At 36.8% G+C, this 22,649-nt stretch overlaps 1 protein-coding gene across 2 annotated transcripts; it reads left to right on the forward strand.

Moving 5' to 3' along the window:
* The first annotated feature begins 1,619 nt into the window (after positions 1-1,619).
* Positions 1,620-22,181, forward strand: LOC149078227 (E3 ubiquitin-protein ligase CBLL2-like). 2 transcript variants are annotated; one of them, XM_089241828.1, is made up of 7 exons: positions 1,620-1,964; positions 6,942-7,163; positions 12,088-12,206; positions 14,925-15,011; positions 18,343-18,404; positions 20,199-20,325; positions 21,107-22,181. In XM_089241828.1, exons 1-7 carry the CDS (start codon positions 1,952-1,954, stop codon positions 22,061-22,063), a joined length of 1,587 nt encoding a protein of 528 aa, XP_089097954.1. In that variant the 5' UTR covers positions 1,620-1,951; the 3' UTR covers positions 22,064-22,181. The 2 variants fall into 2 exon arrangements, with proteins under 2 accessions (XP_089097954.1, XP_089097955.1); XM_089241829.1 differs by having other exon boundaries at positions 1,955-2,145.
* Positions 22,182-22,649: the final 468 nt, after the last annotated feature.

The raw sequence follows: 22,649 nt of genomic DNA on the forward strand, positions 1-22,649 counted from the left end.
GGGGGGGGGGGGGCATGATGCTCTTAAGACGACCCTGGATAAGAACCTCGAGAAAATTTCAAAATACTGTCTACTTTTACATGTACCTAAACAAGCACGTGTTCCATAGGGATGGTCCTTGATTTTCCCCCTTGCTTGGAATGTCTGTAATCTAGGTCACGTACACGCACATCTGCTGTGTGTGGGAGTATTCGGGGAAAATCATTCCCTGAAACATAAGCAATTCATGCGTTGTTTGTCTGTAGTTTTGCCAGTAGTTTATTTTTTGCCTCTCGGAACCAGCTTTTGTCGTTCTATCTCATGAACCTATTTAAAATTCTGCGTGATAATATTTTAACTAATAAACAATAAAAATATATTAAATTCAACGTATATAGGTACTGAAAGGCACATTTATAGAGGAGAAACAGACATTTTACTGCGATTTTTTTTCCAAATGAAACATGAAATTATACTAAAAAATTATCTGATTTTTTTTTACCATTTTATTGTCATTTCAAAATGATATCAATTTAAATAATGAAATTTTGTATTTACCTGTGAGCTGAAATTCTGTAGCGATTTCACATATAATAGAAATTATTTTTCTTATTTCTTTGTTTCGATTTTTCCTAACCCGGTTAAGAAGATAGTACCGGATGATAAGAAGGAAAACTATAGACTGTGCTGTGTTTTTACTCAATTTCAACGTAAAAACGCTGATTGGTAAAAAAAAACCTGAATATCAGGTTTTTAACCAATCAGCGTTTTCACGCTGCACACGGCGCAAAAGTTCTATTCCTCGGAAAACCCGGCTTAAAACCGGGTTTTTCCTAGGAATAGGTTTTTTTGCGCCGCGTGAACCGAATTAGACCATGTTGCGCCGGCAGAAACGTGTTACATAATTACGCTAAGCGTTTGTGTTTTCCTAGGGTGGCGCATCAGACCAGGACGGCTATATTATATTATATGGCCTTGGCATCAGTTACTCTGTCGTCTGCATGCTCCGGCTTGAAGAGAAGGGAAAGAAAACAACAAAAATATGAAGGGAAGATCGGTGAAACACGCGGCGTACAACGCATTTGGCTCCTCCAGAAGCAGTCAGCCAATAACGCCCGACGTAAAGCGCTGTCGTGAGCCGTATTGCGCTCTGTAGGAAAACAGCCGTATTGCTTTTCATACTGGTGAGTGGATGGCATGTCGCGCTGGGTGATTCATGTCGCGCGTGGCACAGAAAACCTGCTCGCAGGAGTAGAACTTTTGCGCCGTGTGCAGCGTGAAGACGCTGATTGGTTAAAAACCTGAAATTTTTTACCAATTCGCGTTTTCACACTGCACGCATCATAGAAAACTTGCTCCTAAAGCCGGGTTTTCCTAGGAATAGGTTCCTTGCGCCGCGCGAACCGAATTAGACCATTTCCCGCCGGCAGAAACGTGTTACATAATTACGCTACGCGTTTGTTTTTATTAACGTGGCGCATCAGATCAGGGCGGCTTTTTTGTATTATAGTATATGGCCTTGGCATCAGCTACTCTGTGTGTGTGTGTGTGTTGTCTGCATGTTCCAGTTTTAAGGGAAGGGAGAGCGCTGTCGTCAGGCTTATTGCGCTCTGTAGGAAAACTGTCATGCTGCTTTTTTTATTCTTGAGCAGACTGCGTGTGGCGCTGGGCGAATCACGTAGCGCGCGGCACAGGAAACCTGCTCCCAGGAAAACCCGGCTTTACGTCGTCACTCCGCTTAAGCCGTCATAATTTTTCGATTAGATGATGACTTATTGAGGTTTTACTGTAAAACATGTACACAAATGAAAGTTTCAAAAATGAATACCACTCACCACAGAGAAAATACCAAACCACAAAAAATGTTGCCCATTCAATGGAGCCAAAAAATTTTCTGCAGATTTGACGGTATGACCAAACCCGAAAAGCGGTCCATCCAAATTTTCATGTCGAGGAGGAATGAAAACCGAAAATGGCCGATGACGGTAGGTATTTCCAGTTGTTATAAGGTTGAAGATGCGCTGCTGAAAGCCCCGATCCCCCTTTTTGTTATCTATTTCTTTGAAAGTAACTGATTTGCATTGTCGTGATAATTTAGTGCGTTAATCTCGCTAACTCTGTGTTCTTTTGAAATTGCTTGCCGTTGAGACTGCTCGATCTTGGAAGGTGATGTATTACATTACGCACGCGTCGCGATTATTCAGCCACTTGACAATCTTTCGCCTTTCTTCGACGGGACCTCGTCATATAGTATATGTGTGTGTACATTCAGCGGTCGGTCGGTCGGTATGGACAACGAAAACCTACCGCAATTTGAATGTCGCCCTCATGTATTCGGTTTACGGAAACAGCCTCTACATTTCACTCCGGAAGAGGGCGAGTGACGGAGTGATCGTGTGAGTGACCGAGTATGTGGATGGGTGTCCGTATGAAAAACTCACTTGCTCACACATACATTCACTCACCAACTAACTTGTTCACTCATATGAGTAACCGAGTGTGTGGCGACTGACAAGAAATATCATGCACAGCCAGGCTCTATAACTTGCATGATTTCAGCACATTTCCCTAAAGGACGTGGTTGTACTGGGAAGAACTCCTAACCTGAGTGGAAGTGACGAGTGACAGTATGAACGACACAGTGAGTGGGTGAATTATTGAGTGCCATATGAAACTCACTTGCTCGCCCACTGAGTCACTCGTACATTCACTCGCTCACTCTTGTTTACTCATACATTCGCTCGCATTCATATGATGATTCTTGTGCAGTCACTCACCCACTGTACCTCATATGGTCACTCTGGGATGAAATGTCAGAGGTGAATTTTCCTGGATCCCGTGGGCAACATATGTCAGATGATTCTTTTTCTTGCACTGCAAACTAATGCATTCTTTCTGTTGTGTCTATTGATAGGTATTTTCAGACTATCTATTTGTTTTTGAGTAGTTCTCGCAAACATGGGGAGTAATCAGCCTTCTTAATAATACTGTGGGCACCAATAAAAGTGCTTGTTTCTAAGTCACTCTTGTTCATGGGCTTGCACACTCTCTAGGTTCCCCTTTTTGGCATTCATTTACTGCATATAAAGGTGGCTTGTGAGGGAGGTGTGACGGCACCCTCTGAAAATTTCAAGTCATTAATTTTATAATTCAAATGTATTTGGTACCAATTTAATACCATTGAATTTCTTTTCTTTTTGTTAAATCAATTTGTTAAATTAGAAAAATATTTTCAAAAGACACTGAAATAAAGTGTCCTGTAAACTACAGGACATATGGTCAAGGCTTGGTGGAGCTTTACATGGAAAGATGCATGTTCTTCTTTCCTCTTTAGGTGCTTTCCGTGGTATGGCCAAACAAGATACCCTTATTATTGAGGAACATGAGAGGAGGGGGAAAGGGGATAGTTAACACAAGTTATTACGCTCATTTTGGCCACGTATAAAAACTCTGGATGTTGATGCTGCCATTTATCAGCTATCTTTTGCATTTTTTAAAATTAAAATATATTTAAATATTAAAAATAAAAAAAAGAGAACTTTATCATTAAAATATAAATCTTTTAAATTAGAATAATAAAAGTGAGTTTTTTGCAATTTGCATAAAACCATTGCCGATGACAACTGCTGGACCAAAATAATGATTTCCAATGTTGATGTTAAGATATCAGTAAGGCTCATTGCACAAATTATTTATGTTCATGTTGCATTGATAGAGCATTAGTTTTGTACTGCATAGATATACAGATAATGTGAAAAATAATTTGATAAACAAAAATTATCGAATGCAGTGCAATACTTTACTAATTACAAATAGTACATGTACTCAGGGCTGGAACTAGAGGGGAGTAGCAGAGAGGGTGTTTGTCCCGGGGGTGGCAAGTTTTGGGTGGGGAACACAGAACACCAATGTGTAAAATTATCAAATTTTAAATTGGTGGAGCGGCAAAATTCCTAGTTTTGGCTCTGCAACTGTACCTGACTACATATCACCGACAGACGGCGGTAGGCCTATATTTTTAGAAATCTGCTGCCTCTTCCTCATGCTGCTTCCTCAAATCTGCTCCTCATTAACTTAGAACTTTATTCTTTATTTCTTTCGGTCACTAACAAGCTTTCACAATGTATTTTGCTCACATGTTTATGCAGGAGTGTAATGATTATGTAGAGAGATCAACCATTCGCTTACTCACTGATATGGTTTTTTGCTCTCTGCGTTAGTCCCATACTCATTCATTTTTATAGTTGCTCTCTTAAGCTTGCACTCTCTGTGTCACACTTTTGGCCACTCACTGACCTGCCCTTCGCTGGCAGATCGATGGGGGTTTTTCCATTCGATCCAATTTTATCAATTCATTTTTTAATTTTGCCACTTCTCTAAATTTACCGACCTGGGCTGTATATATGCCTCTCTACGTCGTAGCAAAAGCTGTATGTGTTAATGTCAAGGTACTGCCTCAACTGCACATAGTGATGTTTGAAATGTTATAAATCGTACATGGCCGTACCATACGTGTGGGATAAATGTGGTCCTCTGAGTCATCCGATATTGCCCACAACCTCAAGTCTAATTTTATAAAAATGAACTAAGAGGCACCTTCTTACAGATCACTTAAGCGACCTGCAGTGCAGTTTCACATCACTTGAGTAGCCCATGGCACATTCCCATCACTCAAGTGACCCACAGCATATTTACAGATTGGTAGTTATCCACAGCTCAGTTTCAAATCACTTGAGTCACCTGCGTTACTGGTCCAGATCATTTGAGTGGCTCGTGAAATATTTTCAAACTAAAGTTTTTAATTATTTGAGCTGAATTGGGTCTCCTCTTTTATTTTACAAAACAGACCTTTTCCCCTGTCCCCTATATTATCCAGCTCTTGAGTGCTGGGTGGACAGTTCTTGTAATCAGGTTTTACTGCATTCGACCCAATGTGAACAAATTAATCGTAGTGTGATATAAACACAATCAGCCCTTAGTGTTGAATAGTAGAATAATGCCTTCCGCCCCCCCCTCCCCTTGCGCAAATTAGTTACAAAATTACCTGTGATCATTTTCGTAATTTATTGGTAAAGAAATTGGGATTTATATGGTGTGCTATTGAAATGCTTGTAATTCTTTATAAAAGAAGTAGTTAAAATCCTATAACATCTTTTATGATAATCGCCTATATTAATTTTTTTCAACCACCGGCCGCGGCCTAATAACACTAGTCACACCACACCGGACCGTGAGCGATTCAAAGTTTCATTTTTCCCATTCATTTCTCTTTAGTTGTTTGCATTAATGGGCCTTTCACTTAAAAGCGATTTACCGGGCCTCAGGCTTCGAAAGTTGAGAACCATTGGTCTGTGTGACAATACTATTCTTCCATTCCCTGTACACTTCACTATAGTGTTAATACAAGGTCTGACCAGTAAGTAAGGCAAATCATCCCTCCCCCCCTTTTTAAAAATTTAAACAGCCAGCTACATTAGCATTATTCTTTATTATTTCTTATGCCACTTAACATCTGTGCTCATTTTTTAAATAATTTCTTGGCAGGTGTTTGCAGGGCTGCAACTAGATGATTTGTCAGCCGGAGCAAGCAAGCATTTTGGTGGCCCCTTGTAATGTTGAGAAGGGAATGTAAGAAGAGGTTTGAAAGGTGAAATTTGCACCCCCTTCCAGTTCGGCGTCCCAAGCACCAGACCCACCTACGGTCCTGAGTGTCTGTTCATATAGTAGTTTTAATGTAAAAGAGTTGCCAATGTATTGCGTATATCAGTATGAAATTGTTTAAAATTGGGTAAAACTGCAATAGAAATCCACGAAATGTGTATTTGAGATAAAGCTGTGTCTTGCAAGACAGTATTTCAGTTTGTGGATTGCACTGGAAACACCAGGTTTTGTCTCCAGTAACTTTTGACTGTAAAAACATGGCATCATATGGCTTATCGATGAAGTAGCTGTACGACTCTATGTGTTGTTTTTGTTCATTGCTTAGGTGATGAGGGACAAATCTTACACAAAGTTTGTGTTTACCCAAATCCTTGATCACAATGCTTTGGACAATTTCACATGCAAGATTAGATTCTTTCACTGTAAATTGGATGGGCAAACGTGCATCTTGTGACAAGAACTACTGAATTATGTCAGCATTTGCCACCGTTATGCTCATCACAGGCCTTCCACTATGATGCTCATCTTCGACACTTTCATGACTTTCACGGAAGCGTGTGAACCACTGTCTTTCAAAGCGTCTTTCGAGGTACAGCTTCATCTTTGTACATATTTCATGGGTTTCTGTTGCAGTTTTACCCAGTTTGAAACATAATTTCATATTGATTCTCCTCTCCATTATGCAGTGCACTAACAACTCTTACCTTACAGCTACCACAAGGAGAAAATCCTGCCAAAATTTTTTGAAAAACAAGCGCAGATGTTCGGTGACATAGGGAAGAACGTGATGCTCATGTGGCAGCATGTCTGGCTGTTCACATGAAAGGGATGGTTCTCACCCTGAATTGACTAATCTCAGGTACGAGATCGCCATGGTTCTAAAAAATTGGCATTGGCTCTGTGTATGATAATCGAGTCAGGGCTCTAAGGACAGCACAACATTCCCAGAAATCATGTCAGCATCTCTGGGTATCGGAAAAATAGTCCTTCAGTCTTAATAAAGTCAAAGAATATACAATTTTTAATGGTTTCGTCAGGAGGAAAAAAAGGTCTCAAGAAATTTGGCTGGTGCCTAAATTTTGTTTTGATTTGTTCAGCTGTGCCATACATGTGACTTATTATGACTCATAGTAGCTTTCAGTAGACGACCGCCCTAAAGGTTATTACAGACATTAATAAAGTTTGCATTATGGTTTCTTGTGAAACTGATTTCATATTTTAGATGTTTGTTATAGTTTTTTTTCCATCAAAGTTGAATGTATTGTCTATATAATGAGTTATTTTTTAATTTGCTGTGTCAGATGATTTGGAGTATTCTGAAACAAACGTTGGATCTGCTCAGAGTCACGGTGTGAGGAAGAACATTTCAATAAAATTAAAAGGTAAAGGAAGGGGAGGTCGTGGCCGTAAGAGTGTGAGAGGCAAGCGATCCACTTCTAAGAAAACGGTTGGAGCTGAAGATGAAGATCAAGCCAGGACAGTCGAAGATCTTATATCTGAAGAAACTGCTTCAGAAAAGCTGAGTATGTCTTTATCATTATTAATTGAATTTTGTAACACACTGATCCCTTGTTATATCCCATGTATTGGGAGCCTCTTCTGAAATTACTGCACAATATAACCGACAACAATCTGGGTGCTGATGTTCAATATTTTTAATTTCAATTCTAATAGAAGATATACAATATGTATAGGAATTTTATAATGAAATGGGGGGTGGGGGGGGGGTAGTATAGTAAAGAGCCGATCTCCCAATTAAAAAGTCTCGCCACAGAGAGCAACAGGCCCAAAACGATACAATTATTCAATCATTACATTATATTTAACTCACAGTTCAAAAAATTGGTGGCAGCACTATATAACAAGCATTACACAGAAACAAACCACACTAGGTTCACAACATGGACACGCACAATCTAACATGTACCAATTCGTTAGTTCTGTAGATCAATATGGAGGAGGTGCATGTGGGGTTAAGTAGTAGTATAGTGAAGGGATACTAAACCATCAAATGTTTTTACATGCTGACATGTGTTAAGCATGTTATCAGGAGTGATTTTATTGTGAAGGAATTTCTAACTTTTCCTAGTAACTCAGATGAAATTAATCATGGTTATCTTTCATCCGAAAAACTATCATTTGCAATCGAACAGTGTGTACCCCAGTATGGTTCTATAGGCATCATGCAGGACTCTCATCACAAGAATCCAGGTTCAAACCCTGTTCACAGCACAGTGGTTGTCAGTCGAAGTTGGTTTTTTGCGGTTTTTCAACTTCAAGGCACAAATGCAAATCAGTCCCCATTTCAAAAAGTGTCTCTGCAAAGAACAGGCAAACATTCAATATGATACTTACAAAACATGAGAATTCAAGCATTTGGCATTTCTACAGATGACAGCAACACAGTAACACTAAACAATCATAACTTTGAGAACATGAATTTTATGGTCACATACACACACAAAACACGTTCCTGCATATATTGTTAGAAATTATGCAGGGGAAAAAATGAGGTGCATGTATGGTTAAGAAGGTGATGTTAGCTTCTCAGCTTAAAGTGTTGGATATAAATTGCTCCTATATCAGTTAATACGAAATATTTTATTTTTTCCCCTATTTTTCCATATTGAAATTCTACTGTATCGGTCTTTTTTTTATAAATTGTGTTAAAAAGTTGCAATTAGGGTCACCGGGCATCCGTGTTTTAAAAGTGTCATCAATATATTGCTTTTTGAAGGTAAGCAAAATATCTTCAGCAGTTGATTCAAATCAGAAATCATTAATTGGTATGTAGGCGGAGATAGACTTGGAAGTGTCTGGGGGGGGGGGGGGGGGCACGCTGATGATGATGGCAATTCATCTATACATATATGTACTAGATCAGTCGACTTCACCTTTGATTCCGCCCATGCTTAGTGCATAAATATAAGAGCAGTGAAATGATTTGACCAAAAGTTGACCAATTAGAGATATGTAGCTGAATGTCTTGTTTTTGGTCTAATGATATAATCAGTCAAGGATTCTGTGTTTTTGTGAGCTGAAAATCTGGTATCATCTGATCACAACTTTTTCTTATACAAGTTTGATGACTACTACTACTCATACAAATACAAGGCCACAACAGGCAAAATGCTCAATGAGGTGGCTGAGAAAAAATTGCCCATAACAAATATGGATGTCATATATTTAAAAAAAATATAGGAACCCCAGTTACAAATGCAATCATAAAAACTAAAAACTATGTATACATGATAAAATATAATACAATATATGCCTGTAAGAGTGCCGTCTTAACGCATGGGCCCACCCGGGCACGCCTCAAGAGAAGAGGGGCCTCACTAAAATGAGATCCTGTTGAAATTTTCTAGGATTTACCAGGTAGGGCCTCAGAAAAACCCCTTGGCCCAAGGGCCTGTGATACTCTTAACCAGTCAAGTGGTAATGACACATATATGGGTCAATCTGTTTTCAACCCTTGAGTGGTGTTGATGAATATATGGGTCATGGAGGATCTATTCCTTCCCCCTTTACATGTTGTATTTTGACTGACACCTTCAACGGCTCCTAATCCTCACTCATTCAAGTGAATGAAGCACTTGGTCAAAAAGTTACAATGAATTGGCCCTAGACCATCACAATGACTACCTTATATATAGAACAAGGTGTGACTTTTTTTACTGGTATCTTGGAAGTAAAAATACAAGATTGTTAGAATGGGATTGGGGAGGGGTATAGAGGAAACTTTCCAAGGAGGAACCATGTTTTTCCCCGCTTATATTCACAATATGTGAAAAGCGAAGCTGCACGTCAAAATTCTTCTGAAATTTTTTTTATATTTTAAATTCAGTGAAATCTCGATATGACAATAATCTGCAGACCATGAAAAAATGTCTTTGTAGAGGGATTATCTTTATATCGAGAGGCAGCAGTTTAATATTAGGCTATAGGCATTGTTAAATAAGACTTGGAAAAAAAATCGTTGTAGAGGTACTTATCCTTGAATCGAATATCATTGTAGCGAGATTTCACTGTATATAAACACGTAAATTAACGTATGCAATCTGCCAAAACCCCCAAAAAAAGTTTATTGGCTGGAAGATAAAATTAAATTTTTTTTTCACAATTTCATTTTTAGGAACTGATTCCAAGCTATATGTATATAGATTTAACTTGTGACTTGAATAATATTTCAACTATTTGTTGGTTTCACTCAACAGTTATATTTCTTTACATATTTTAATCACATATTTTTTTTATATATTGTGAAACCTCGCTATAACGATACTCGATAATACGATAAATCCACCTGCAATGATGTTTTTTTCAAGTCTTGTTTGGAAATGTCAATACTCTAATGTTGAACTGCTACGTCTCGATATAACAATTATCCCTCTACAACGATATTTATTTTTAAAATATATTATATATATTACTACTGAAGTCCGAAATTTTCCAGTTTACTCATCCCCTGTATATTAATTCCTATGATTTGGGATCATCTCCACGTTGGTGTATTGTTTTGTGATAATTATAACTATTTAGTTATGATTAGCTACGGCAACTTTAACGATTAGCGGAATCAAAATATTGATATCTTTAAATATTGATATTCAGGAATACAGATATCCCATACACAGGGATCGATGTATAGGGGCCGAAAAAATCCAGAAATTCGGATATTTGCCGGGTCAACTGGGCCGGTCGGAAACTAGCCGAACACACATTGACGTCCTTAAAGGACCCCCTTGAGCCAAGATTATAGTTATTTTACAGGAAAAAACTTGAACCTCCTCCGAAGGAAAAAAAATCGGAAACCCCCCCTTGAGAAAATTTTGTTTGCGCTTATGCGAAACATATTTTTGATCAAAATTTCTAGGTAATTTTATTATAAAATCATGAAAAGAAAAGCTTCTGACACAGCTAACATATGTATGTGATTTTTTGGAAAATTCTCAAATCAGGTGGTGTTTCACCACCTAAAAGTTTCTTATTCTTTTCTTTCTTTTGAAAAAAAATTACAAAATTACTCAACTGAGAAGTTAGTTGCAAAGTATCAGAAATACTTTTTTTGCCCATTTGAAAGCAATAACAGTTCATGTCAAATGTACCCCATCACAGAAAATAAATAAAAAAAATGAATAATAGCTTGTATGGCCTATCTCAAAATCTAGATTTGCTTTATTTTAAAACGTATAATATTGCCTTTTTGAAACATTGTGCTACATGTTTAATTTTTTTTTCTAAAGCAAAATTTATTGTTATTCCAACATCTTATTTCTTTTTAATTGCGCAAGAATTTTTTTTTTTTTTTTTTTTGTGAAATTTGAAAGAAAAGAAATCATACAGATAGGTGTTGGTTTATCAAAAATGATATCGAAATTTCAGAATTGATATTTTTCACTTACAGGAGTAAGAAAAGTTTGTGTTCAAGAGTAACAAAACATTCATTAGAACTATATCCCTCATACACTCCAGTACCATTTTATAGAAAAGTGACAAGAAAGGTAGTCGGATACCATAAAGGGTTAATGCGATCACATCAAGATTTAAGGTTTTCGATAACTGATTTATAACTGTACAAAAAAAAATCCCACTTCTGAGTATGATGACCATTTTTTTCTGTTTGGTCAAATGGGGCATATGTCGATGGGACAATTTGTTTTCTTTTTTTCCACAACAGGTTTCAAAATGTTAAATTATGCATTGTTTTTTTTTCAATTGTTTTGAAACAGGATTCTCTCCCATTTTTCATTTGAAATTCTTTTTTTTTTATTCAAAAATTATGAGTTTTTCATTTGCCACCTCGTTAGGCATTTTGCCTGTTGTGGCCTTGTATTTGTATTTAGTTGGAATGGAAAGTTTAATGTGCATTACAAATTACAATACTTTTTATAATTTTTACAGTGCGTTTCTACTGATTCCACTGTGAAAGTCTTTTGGCTGAGGAACTGTGGATGTGGTCAGTTGAAAGAAACTGACACTAAACTAAAAAACAACTTTTTATTACTTTACACATGCCTTTACTATAAGAAGGGTATCGTAAAAGAAGCACTACATGTACAGTGTAGCAATGTACATTGCACATGGATCATATGAGGTATTGCTGCCTGATTAGAATATTGTGAACTGATCACAGAAATTTTTGTTAGTAAAGGATCCATATTCTGAGCTCCTACATAGTCTTGCAGATTGATAATGTTAACTTATAGTGAAAAAAATAAGTCCGGTTTATGCTGTCAGTTTCTTTTTTGTTGAACCAAAGTTCAGTTAATTATAAACAAGTTTTTTTCCCATGTTATATTAGTTTGTTCCGTACAAAAAATGATAACAATATGCAAGTGATAACATTATGTGATAATAAGTAGTGCCTAATGTATTTACATTGAAAAATAATGGTTGATTGGTGCTGCAATTCCATGTTTTCTTAATGCATTCATTTTGAAACAGTTTCAGATTCAAATCTGGATGAAGTGATATCTAAGATCGAAACACCCTCATTCAGTCCCATGGAGAGAGTCTTTACGGAGCCCCTCCATCAAAACAAAAAATTACGTTGGAATCATAAGGTTAGCATATTTTTATGAAATATAAATTCTTATCTTTGAAATTTTTATCTTGGCCAGTATAGAAAGTATAGAGTTCTTTGCAATTTCATTTCCTACATGATTTCCTAATTTTTTAATTTAAATATCTGAAGTGAATATTGCATTAAGAAACAGATTTTTTTTTTTTTTGTATGACTCGGGAGAGACAGGGCAACAACTTTTTAATGGTTTTGAGCACGTGGTGTCCATATAAAAAAACTAATTCTTTATTTCAATAAAAAACTACCAGCTACAATACCTGGCGGTGCCCAGGTTTTCTTCAATTACCATGAGGATTGAAAAAGTGACAAGCCAGTTATTATGCTGGCAGGATTAAAGAAGTGACAAACCAACGTAAAGGCATATGGGGACATTCAAGTATTACGTCAGCATCAATGGGGGGGGGGGAGTTTCCGATTAGCAGACTTTCGATGACGCGGGGGGGGGGGGTTTGGAAGATGTGCCCACGTCATCAACCATCCTTTATGAAATATTTTTGATGGCATCTCACTCGGTGCGCCAAAGACGAGCAAAATCTTTCGCTTGTTTGTGGGCACCTGAACTAACGTTCTCCCTAATGATAAATCCCTTACAGAGCCACTTCAGTGATCTCTAAATGTTTCACGAATCCTTCAAGTGCTCAGGAAATGTTTCCGGGCTGCTTAAGTGCTCTAGAACGTGCCACGCATCAATCAAGCGATCTGTAATTATGTCGCGGATCACTTAAGTAATCTCGAATGTTCCGCGGGTAAGTTGAGTGATGTATAACTGCACTGGGGGCCGCTTAAGTGCTCTAAAACTGTGCCACATATCACTCAAGGGATCTCTAAATGTGCTACGGATTGTTTAATTGTTCTGGAACTGTGTCACGGGTTACTTAAGTGATCTTTGAATGTGAAAGTGATCTTTGAGGCCTACTTCAGTGATCTGAAAATGTTTCACGGGCCACTTAAATGCTCTAGAATTGTGCCACAGGTCATTTAAGCGATTTGAAAATGTGCCACTTAGTTCATTTTTATAAAATTAGGTTTGAGGGGGGGGGGAAGCCACATCAGATAACCTACGGGGCCACATTGGTCTGTGGGTCAAGGGTTTACCAAGTATGGCTTAAAGGGTCGGTTGCTATGAATTTCTTAAAGAGAAATTTTGAGTTCTTACCCTTCAAAATAGCATTGACCATAACATATAAAGGTATTTTCTTTCGAAATTTTAATTTTTTAAAAAATGTTTTTTACATTAAAAAAAAAATTGTTTGAGGGAAAGGTGCACGAGCCTCTTATGCCCCCCTCCTGCATACATTTCTGATCCCGCCAATATGTGTTAGGAGGTGGGGGCAGTGCTGACGTAATTTTGGTGACGGGGGGAGGGTGATCAAAAATGGCTAAAAATTTGCTTACGTAATACTTGAACGACCCCTATGCATGTCTGAAACTCATTCTTAAGGAACCACAGTAACCAAAGTAAATATTCCAAAAGTCATTGTTGAAGCCCAGGAACCATCGTTGTCTGACAGTTTTTGCCCATTTTGGGAACTTGCCTAGCTCTGATGAACTTTTACAGTAGCCCATTGTTCATAAGTAGAGCCCCGTTTGGTATATATGTAAAATTTTGTAACGATAAATCTAAAATTAGATTTGTATAGAGAACATACATACACACAGACATAAAATAAATTTCATATAGATACATACCCCTTCCAACATGAATGACGTATCTGAGTTCTAAATATTATTTGGATACTTTTTCTAATTGGAAGTATGCCTTTAGGGTTAATGGTTTGCCAGTAAAATGTGGCCAAACAAATTATGGAATTGGCCTGTATAATCCGTGAACAGGAATTTTGCTATTTAAAGAAAAATTTTTGTATAATCTGTAGTATCTATTATATATAACCAGAATGCAAAAATTTCATTCTCAAATTATGAAATCTTGAGAAAAGCTTTTGGTCAAGATTCTTAAAAAAGTTGATTCTTTTACTGCCATTGAAAAAAATGTCATCTGTTAATTTTAAATACCTAAAACTACTTTTTCCTTCCAACCTGTCAAAAAAAAAAAGAAGCTGCAGATAAAATTCATCAGTAGGCTAAATAATATACACTAAAAAATTAAAATGTTTTTCAAAAACATGATGTGTAGGTTATACACAGGAGGGTACAGTACATGTGTGATAGAAAATTGAAAAGGCACATTTGATTAAAGGTGGTACATGTAACTTTTGCATATCTTATGCGTCACTCTAGTGCAGTGGTTTTTAACCGGGGTGCGATATCTGAAAAAAAAGTAACAAAAAAAAATTGTGGGTGGTTGCTACCACCCACCTTTGTGAAATGAGTTTTTCATAACCATGAAAGCAAGGCAGGAAAAACGGATCTCTTGAACATGAGTGATGATATTTGGGTGACCCTTTCGAAAAAGAACCTCAATTTCAATATATTATGAAAAATCAAAAACTATTAGTCACTAAAATAGAATAGACTTGTAGATTTAATTTTGTTGCTTTGATATAATATGCCATACCTGTCATATTTTTTCCTTCAAAAAATTAATTTCACTATTACATTTTGGGTTTAGAACTATTGGCTTAGAGGGTGCCAGAAGGTGAATTGAAAAGATTTGGGGGATGGAAAAAAGGTTAAGAACCACTGCTCTAGTTCATTTTATTATATTTAAAGAGGCTTTATGTAGTTTTCGCCCCCCTAGGTAAACCTGATTGGAGAGAAAGTTATCAACCCCCTCATTCATTGCTGTGAAAAATGTTCTTTACCTATTCTGAATTATGGAAGATTGGTGAGCAAAATTATGAGACATTTAAAATGTGATATTTGCTTATGCTGTTGCTCCTTTTAGATTTCTGTGTATGAGTGGGGGAAAAAGGCAGTTGTGAAGTGTGAATGATCTTGTATTATAAAATGAGAAAGCGATTCTTTATTAATAAATCTAAACTGAATGCTGATTTATCGAAACACAATCTTTAATTAGGCTTTTTTAAAATTTATATTTGTAATGTTGATCATGTTTATTGTATTCCCAGGCATATTTTTATTCAATATGCGGAGTGGCCAACTGTACTATGAACTATCCATAGTTCCTACAGATGGCTGCATTCAACTACTTACTATGGGAGATATGTATTTAATATTACAGAAATTGTTTTTCCATCATACATTTTTTTCTCGGAAAAACAAAATTCAGTTCTTTTGAATTTCTTGCAATATTTTACTTATTTTTATATAGCATCAAACTTCTCACTGACTAGCTGTAGCATAACAAACAGTTCATGTACTCATGTGACAGAATCATAGAGTTTGAGAGAAAGAATAATGGCCAAGAAAAGGGTCTGTGATTCAGTTGATGTATCGTTTGCTGTAACAATAGTTCAGAGCTCCTGTAGAATTCACCAAATCCATTTCTATCATTTGTTATATATATCCATTAAGAGTGTTGCAGTGAGTAACATTTTATAGTGCACTCTTGGTGCATTTTTGTTTATCCAAATATTTGCAGACAACAAAATGAAAGAAAACGAAATGCAAGTTTTTACCAAGGATATTTATTCATGGCAGCTCTTGTATCTATTTTTTGTTTAAGTCATGACAATTCAGAAGTTCATTCAACATGTTTCAAATTACTCTTTTGATATTAACAATAAACAATATTACACACGACTCATAATTAGTTGGGAAATCTCTCATCAACTGTCTGGTTCTGTATCCCTATGTTTGATGTCAGTCCATTGACGCATCCGTTAATCGTGATCTGTAGACTTCATTAATTTCTTGACATTCATTGAAATACACAAGACCTAATTTCTTGTTATGTATAGCGGTAGTGAAGAGAGAATCGATATTCACTCTGAGAAATGACTGATCAGAGCAAGCTAGTCAAAATCCAGCTTGTTTTTGTCATGTCCGACGAAATGACTGGTCAGAGAGAGAGTCCTTTGATCACAGACGTTAACCAAATCTAGGAATCCACCTTGAGAAGCAAGTTCTTGGACACCAGGTTGTCCATTCATTAATGAAGATCGGCACATATGGCAGGAATTCAATCAGTCTAATGACCACAGCAAATAGATGAGAATGAACTAGACATCTATAGAATACATTAGCTAAAACGTATTAGACAATTAAAAATCTTCTGGAACAAGCTGGTGATGACTAAGTGCCCAGGCACTAAATGTTAGGACTAGAATATGTTATTTCTTGAGATTAGCTATAGCAAGTGAGAGAGAAGTATTCGTGAGCTTTATGTAAACAGGAGTTAAAGAAATTTTCGGACTACTTGATCAATGAACCTTTCTGTCTTCACCTGAAAAATATGTCTCAAGGAATTGTTGCTTCACAAAACAACAAAATAGATAAAGAGAAATTTATTCACACAGAGGTGTTACAACCTTGTCGAGCGCGGGAAGAACCAATAATTTCTTTTCTTCTCCCACGGACGCGCACGCTTTCTCGTGACGATCGCAGCGCCACAGAATCAAACCATGCGATGGTTTCACCACTCATAAGCAACATTCCCTCTAATTTTTTAAATTTTTCCTGTGCCAGTGTGTCTTGTCTGTGCGTGGTAATACAGCTTGTAATGTACACCAATATAGTTATTTAGAAGTTTTGTATGTGCAGTATAAATCTCACTCAACAGTTCCTAAATACTTTTAGTTCTGGACCCCCCCCCCCCACTTATAGCAGCGAAAACTTCAGCCATCTACAATGAGAATGTTCTTGAACGATGGAGGACATTCTATTTAGTACCAGTAAATGTGATGCGATAGCAATGCCTGGATGAACTAAAACAACATTTCATGCTCCTATCGAGAGATGTCACCCACTGACACAGATATGACCATTGTCCACCCAGAGAGACCATCTTGGGATGGTGTTGTTGATAAATAGAATAGCTTATTCTCCCCCCCCCCCACCCCCAGGTAGTGAATTCTAACACAATTGATGCGCTTAAAAAGAAATATGATAAACATGTTGGAGTGAATCAAAAGCTGTCCATACTTAGAATAAGACAACCATTAGTATTCTTTATGAGCATTGTGTAATATTTTATCTTGTATATATATTGTTTGTAATTGCATTTTTAATTGGGTTGCTGTATTTTTGAAATATGACATCCATATTTGTTATCGGCATCTTTTTATCAGCCACCTCGTTAGACATTTCGTCTGTCGTGGCGTTGTATTTATGCTCTTTCCCAAAGGGATGGACTGTCTCAGAGAGCAAGATGTCACTCACAAGCATATTTGTCAAATCATAATATTACTACTGCAGTCTACCAAGGTTGCACCAGTGCTTTTGCACTTACATTTAATTAAAACTTTTTCTTTTAAAGAATTTTTTTCCAATAAAGCTTTGATGTATAATTTACATTAGTAGTGGACTACTCCAGTAAAAATGCCATGGACCCTTCCCAATTAGGGACCTCTGGTATATATTTTCAGTGTGTGTGGTTGACCCTGCAACACTTGTTTCAGAAAATGTTGTGTGGCAGGTGCTGTTGGAGCTCAGATATAAGGAAAACATTAGGGGAGGAGGAGTCTAGGGTTGTCAGACATCCATAGATACGACCCATAAGGACATGTGCAGGGAGGGATTGGGTTGAAATTCATGAATAACTGAGGGACTCTGCAATTTCAAAAAGTTGATCGAGCACGGGGGTTCCTGTGGACCATTCTTCTAGGTTCTAGTATGTATGGGGTGTTGTGTATTGAATAAACTTCTAATTTTTGAAATTGAAAAAAAAGAATATTTTTGAGTGATTTTTTTTTTTTTTGACTACTATGATGAGGTTGTCCAGAAAGGGGAAGGGTACTCCATGGTAAAGCTTAACATTCATCACTACTGAGAGGCTTTATGCCAGTGTTGGCATGCCTGGATGTGACACAAATTAAAATGCCACTCAATTCAGGCAGTCAAACTCAAAAATTTTTCTTGTATCTATTGATTGTTGTGGACAAAGTCTGCTGATCTATGAGTGAAAATCTGAGTAAACAACATTAATAACCATTGTTAATCTGTTTGATTTTTATTTTTGAGGAATTGTTAATTTGTTTTTTGGTTTTCTTAAGTCTTTCAATTGTGTTCAAAATAAAAATTTGTTTTTTTATTAGATTCCATGTAAACATGTGTTTTGTTATGAATGCGCTAAGAAAGCAGAGAAATTATGTCCCAAGTAAGTGAATGTTTTTAGAAAAACTTCTGTATATGAATGTGTGACATAAATTTTGAAACCGATTGGTTAAAAATATAAAAAAAAAACCGTTTATTTATATTTGCGTCTTTTATCTCACCTTTCGAAGGTAAAATGACCTCCTTTATTGCTTATTTGCCATTTTCTTGATTTTATTTTCCACTATTGTGAAGCCAGAGTCAGAGAGTTTAGTGCGCAGTTTGACCCAATGTAGGTCCTGTGGTGATTCTAGATTATGACAACCATCCTTGTACATCATATCCATTTTAGGGTTGAATTTTGTCAGTGATATTCTTCAATTCCACAACATACACCATTTGTTTTTCTTGAATTTCCCATAAGTATTTTTCTCTCTGTTACTTGATGTCAATATTTTTTATTTATATTTATAAATTTCAAATTCTGTCACAATGATAATTTTGACATTGTAGAGAAAGGGATATTTACGAGACAGAAGGTTAGTCAAAATAGGGTGTTGAGGTAGAATTTGTTTATAACTTTGGGTACAGTGAAAGTTCATAATCACTAAAAACGTTGCTGTTGTAACAGATTTCTCGTTATAAGTGAATGTAAATTTTTTGCACTGTCAGATTATGAATTGTTGCTTTATCTGCATTAAAATGTCTTGTAGATAGTTTCCTCTTGTGAACTAAAAGAACTCCATTCATGAAATGTTTTTTGGCAATTCTCTTTGAAATTTTTGAATAGAATTTAGCACTATGAATACAATTTAGAAAACTAACCGGACAGTCAAAATTCTCAGTTATATCACTGCTCATTTCCAAAGCTGTATATATTGGTTAATATTTTTCTGTTTATTTGAAAGTTCTTTTTAATACAGTTTATTCAGCCATTTGAAATGGGTTTGTACTGTAAGAGAGTTCTGGTCATATATAATTCATTGCAATGACCACAGTCACTGGGATACTTCACTCATAGTTTAAAAAATAGATGCAGGTGATAGCACTATAACAAGCATTACACAGAAACAAACTTGACATTAGGTTCACAACATGGACGCACATTCCAACACGAACCAATTTGTTAGAAGTTCCTCAAAGGAATATGGACAAGGTGGATGTGTTGCTTAGTAGTAGTAGTTACTGGGAGAGACAAAAGTTAAAGTTGTCACATATTCTGTGAGTACAGCGGGAAAGCTTAAAAATAGAAAAAGGAGGTAAAAATATGACTTCTCAGTGTCCATTCTTTGTTAGAAGTACCTCAGGCTGATGTTTACAAGAAATATTTGTGATAATAATTCTCATCTTTAGTTTAACTTCTTAAAAAAAGACAGAAATCATGGTGCTTGTGGTAATTTTTCGAGGTTATAATGAAAGCTTTCTAATTTTCAATTTGTTATAACTGAATATTTGCTGTATTTTTAACACTTCAACTTGACTCTTTGACAGTCACTTGCAAATCACTCTTATAAGCCGTACTTATTATATCACTATTACTGTATTTATGTCATAAGGTAGACATATTGTGTAGCTATATATACAAAGTGGTCATGCAAAATAAACTTGCCGAAACACGAGTCCCTAGCAGCCGCAAAAATGAATGTGAATGGAATTCGATATATGGGTGTGTCAAATTATGTGCTCAAGAAAGGTTTTTGTTTCACTTCCAATCTCTAGTAGTCATGGTCACATGATCTCTATATTTTGCATAATATATAGTTTAATTGTTTTCTTTTTAATTTTGGTTATTTTTTATGAAACTTTCATGGTCATACGTTTTTCAATATTTATTAACGTTTCATTATACCTAATTCAGATGTGATGATAAAATCCAAAGAGTAGAGCAGACTGCATTAGGAACTGTATTCATGTGTACGTTTGGTGGTTCAAGGCTTGGTCCTGTTTCATGTGGTCGAACTTATCTGAGTCAGAGGGACCTACAGGTATATGTCTATATTCTCATTAAGATATTTAAGAATTTGTTTGTAATGAATCTATCATATCAACTGTGCCTGATTGAGCATTAATAAAGTACATTAGACTCGGGACTATCTAGCCTAATATGGCGGAGGGGTGCGCCAGATAACAGAAAAGCCAGATAGCCCATGGTTCTATAAATGCTCACTTTCTACCTCCACCCATACCATCAAAAACCACCTTTTTTATACTAAGACCCACTCTATTCATATTTTCTGACCTTAAGTACAGGCAGGAAAATTTTTAGGAAATTTTTCTTAATTGGTTTCTAAAAAAAAAATTATAATTTTTTTGTGCAATTTTTTTGATCAGGTCTATAAGTTGGGGGATTTCTGGATTCCAAAAGTTGGCATGTCTGCATGTTTATTATGTACTGAACTGTGTACGTTTTTAAAAATTTATTACAGAATTAATAGTCCATTAATGAAAATATTGGACACATTTCGGTTGCTTTTTTTTTTGATGAATTTCTTTTATGTTTAAAAAGGGGCACAATATGGTTATATGTGTGTTCATGTCTTGTCTATGTGTTTTTTTGTGTCTTTAAAATGTATTTTGTGTTTTTGCAAATAAAAGAAAAAAAGTCAACTCGCTTATGAAGTAATTTTTATTCGGTCCCCATGGGTCTAACTATATTAATGTTTGTGTTTTCCAGTTTCATGTCATGGAAGTAGCAAGATACAGCTGCCATATTTGTTTTACAATAGTCTCTAAAAACTAATTCTCAATTTTAAATATTTTTTGCAGGCTCACATCAATCATCGTCACTTGAAACCTGCGGCAGCCAGTGCAGCTGCTGCTGTCAGCAGTTCACAGAACAGCATCAGTCACAATAGTACTACTAACACTCTGCCTACTAATGTAAATTTAGTGCCAACACATCCTAGAGATCCTCGGGGCCACGTTCATGAAATGATGACAGCACAGACAACTCTGGGAGCCCATGTTTCACATGTTCATCCTGAACATAGAGATCAAGGAGATCATTCTCGCCCTAGTGCTGTTCCACCTACAGCAATTCCTTCTGGTAATCAGAGTGGACAACCACGGCAGTATCCACATTCACCTGCATCTTATCCATCAGCGATTCCGGTCAGCAGTGCTCGTCCAAATCTGATAACAGTTCCAATTCAGGATGACAGTGCATCTACAAGTCAGCATGCAGCTCATCCACAAGCACTTCCTCAGCAATACAGCCCGGTCTCTGGCACTACGACGCATTCGTTGCCACCTGTCCAGCAGCAGCATGCAGGTTCATATCCTCCCCATGCATATCAACATCCGATTGGGCCAACTAATCCAGCATATTCTCAGGCACCTCCAGTCACAACGCAGACATTCTCTCCACATCCTCCCCCTGTTCATCACCCTCCTCCCCCTCCCATTCACGGAGCAAGTGTGCCGTTATATTCAACTCCTCCCCCTCCCGTTCATCACCCTCCTCAAGCTACGTACAGCACGTCACCCGTTGCTCCACCTCATTCATCTCACACAATGCCACCTCAGAGATTTCCTGGTGGAGCTGGGAATTACGATGAAGGTTCATACATGCCTCAGTGGAACTCTGGAACAGTTCCTCCAGCACGGGCTCCAATGCCCCCTCCGAGGCCATTGAATGCCCCACCTTCTTCCACCCATAACATGGGTCATATTCCTGCTCGCGGCCCTACTGATCAGGCTTATCGGCAACCTTATTATCAATGAGGACAGATTTGAAAGTGCATCTTAGAGGTCAAAGCGGAAAGACAGTGATGATTTATTTCATTGGTATCAAATGTAAAAATGAAAGAAAAGAAATAAATTCATTTCAAATGTTGTGAAATTGAATGTTCATTGAAAAGATCTATTTTTCATGCTATTTCTTTAAATCAGTTAGTGAAATACACCTAAATATTCAAAGATTTGAAGTTAACTTCTCTGATACCCCCCCCCCCCAATTCCTCCTGTGTGACCAATAAGCAGATTTGATTCAAGATGGAGTATACATAGATTTCTAGTGGCATCTTTACCTTTATCACGGCAATGACAAGACATTTCACCTAACTTAATGCCTTGTATTTTGGCGATTCTGAAATAAATCTCTTCTTTTTACCCTCTTATTTTGGCATTGCCAAGCCCAGATACCATTGTAAGTTTTGTTCCGATAACTTGTTTTTCATTCCCATCCCCGAGGTGGATTTATGGTTTTGCCATTTGAGACTACATAAATTTTGCTGCCGTTCTCTCATGCTAGTCTAATTTTCTTGAACGCTCATTCCTCAAATTTGCTGCCCTTTGCTACAGCCAGCTT

Source organism: Pholcus phalangioides, unplaced genomic scaffold (genome assembly GCF_987345545.1).
Source record: "Pholcus phalangioides strain wild (caught in Gottingen) unplaced genomic scaffold, Ppha-v1.0 ptg000014l_1, whole genome shotgun sequence".
NCBI classification, from domain to species: domain Eukaryota; kingdom Metazoa; phylum Arthropoda; class Arachnida; order Araneae; family Pholcidae; genus Pholcus; species Pholcus phalangioides.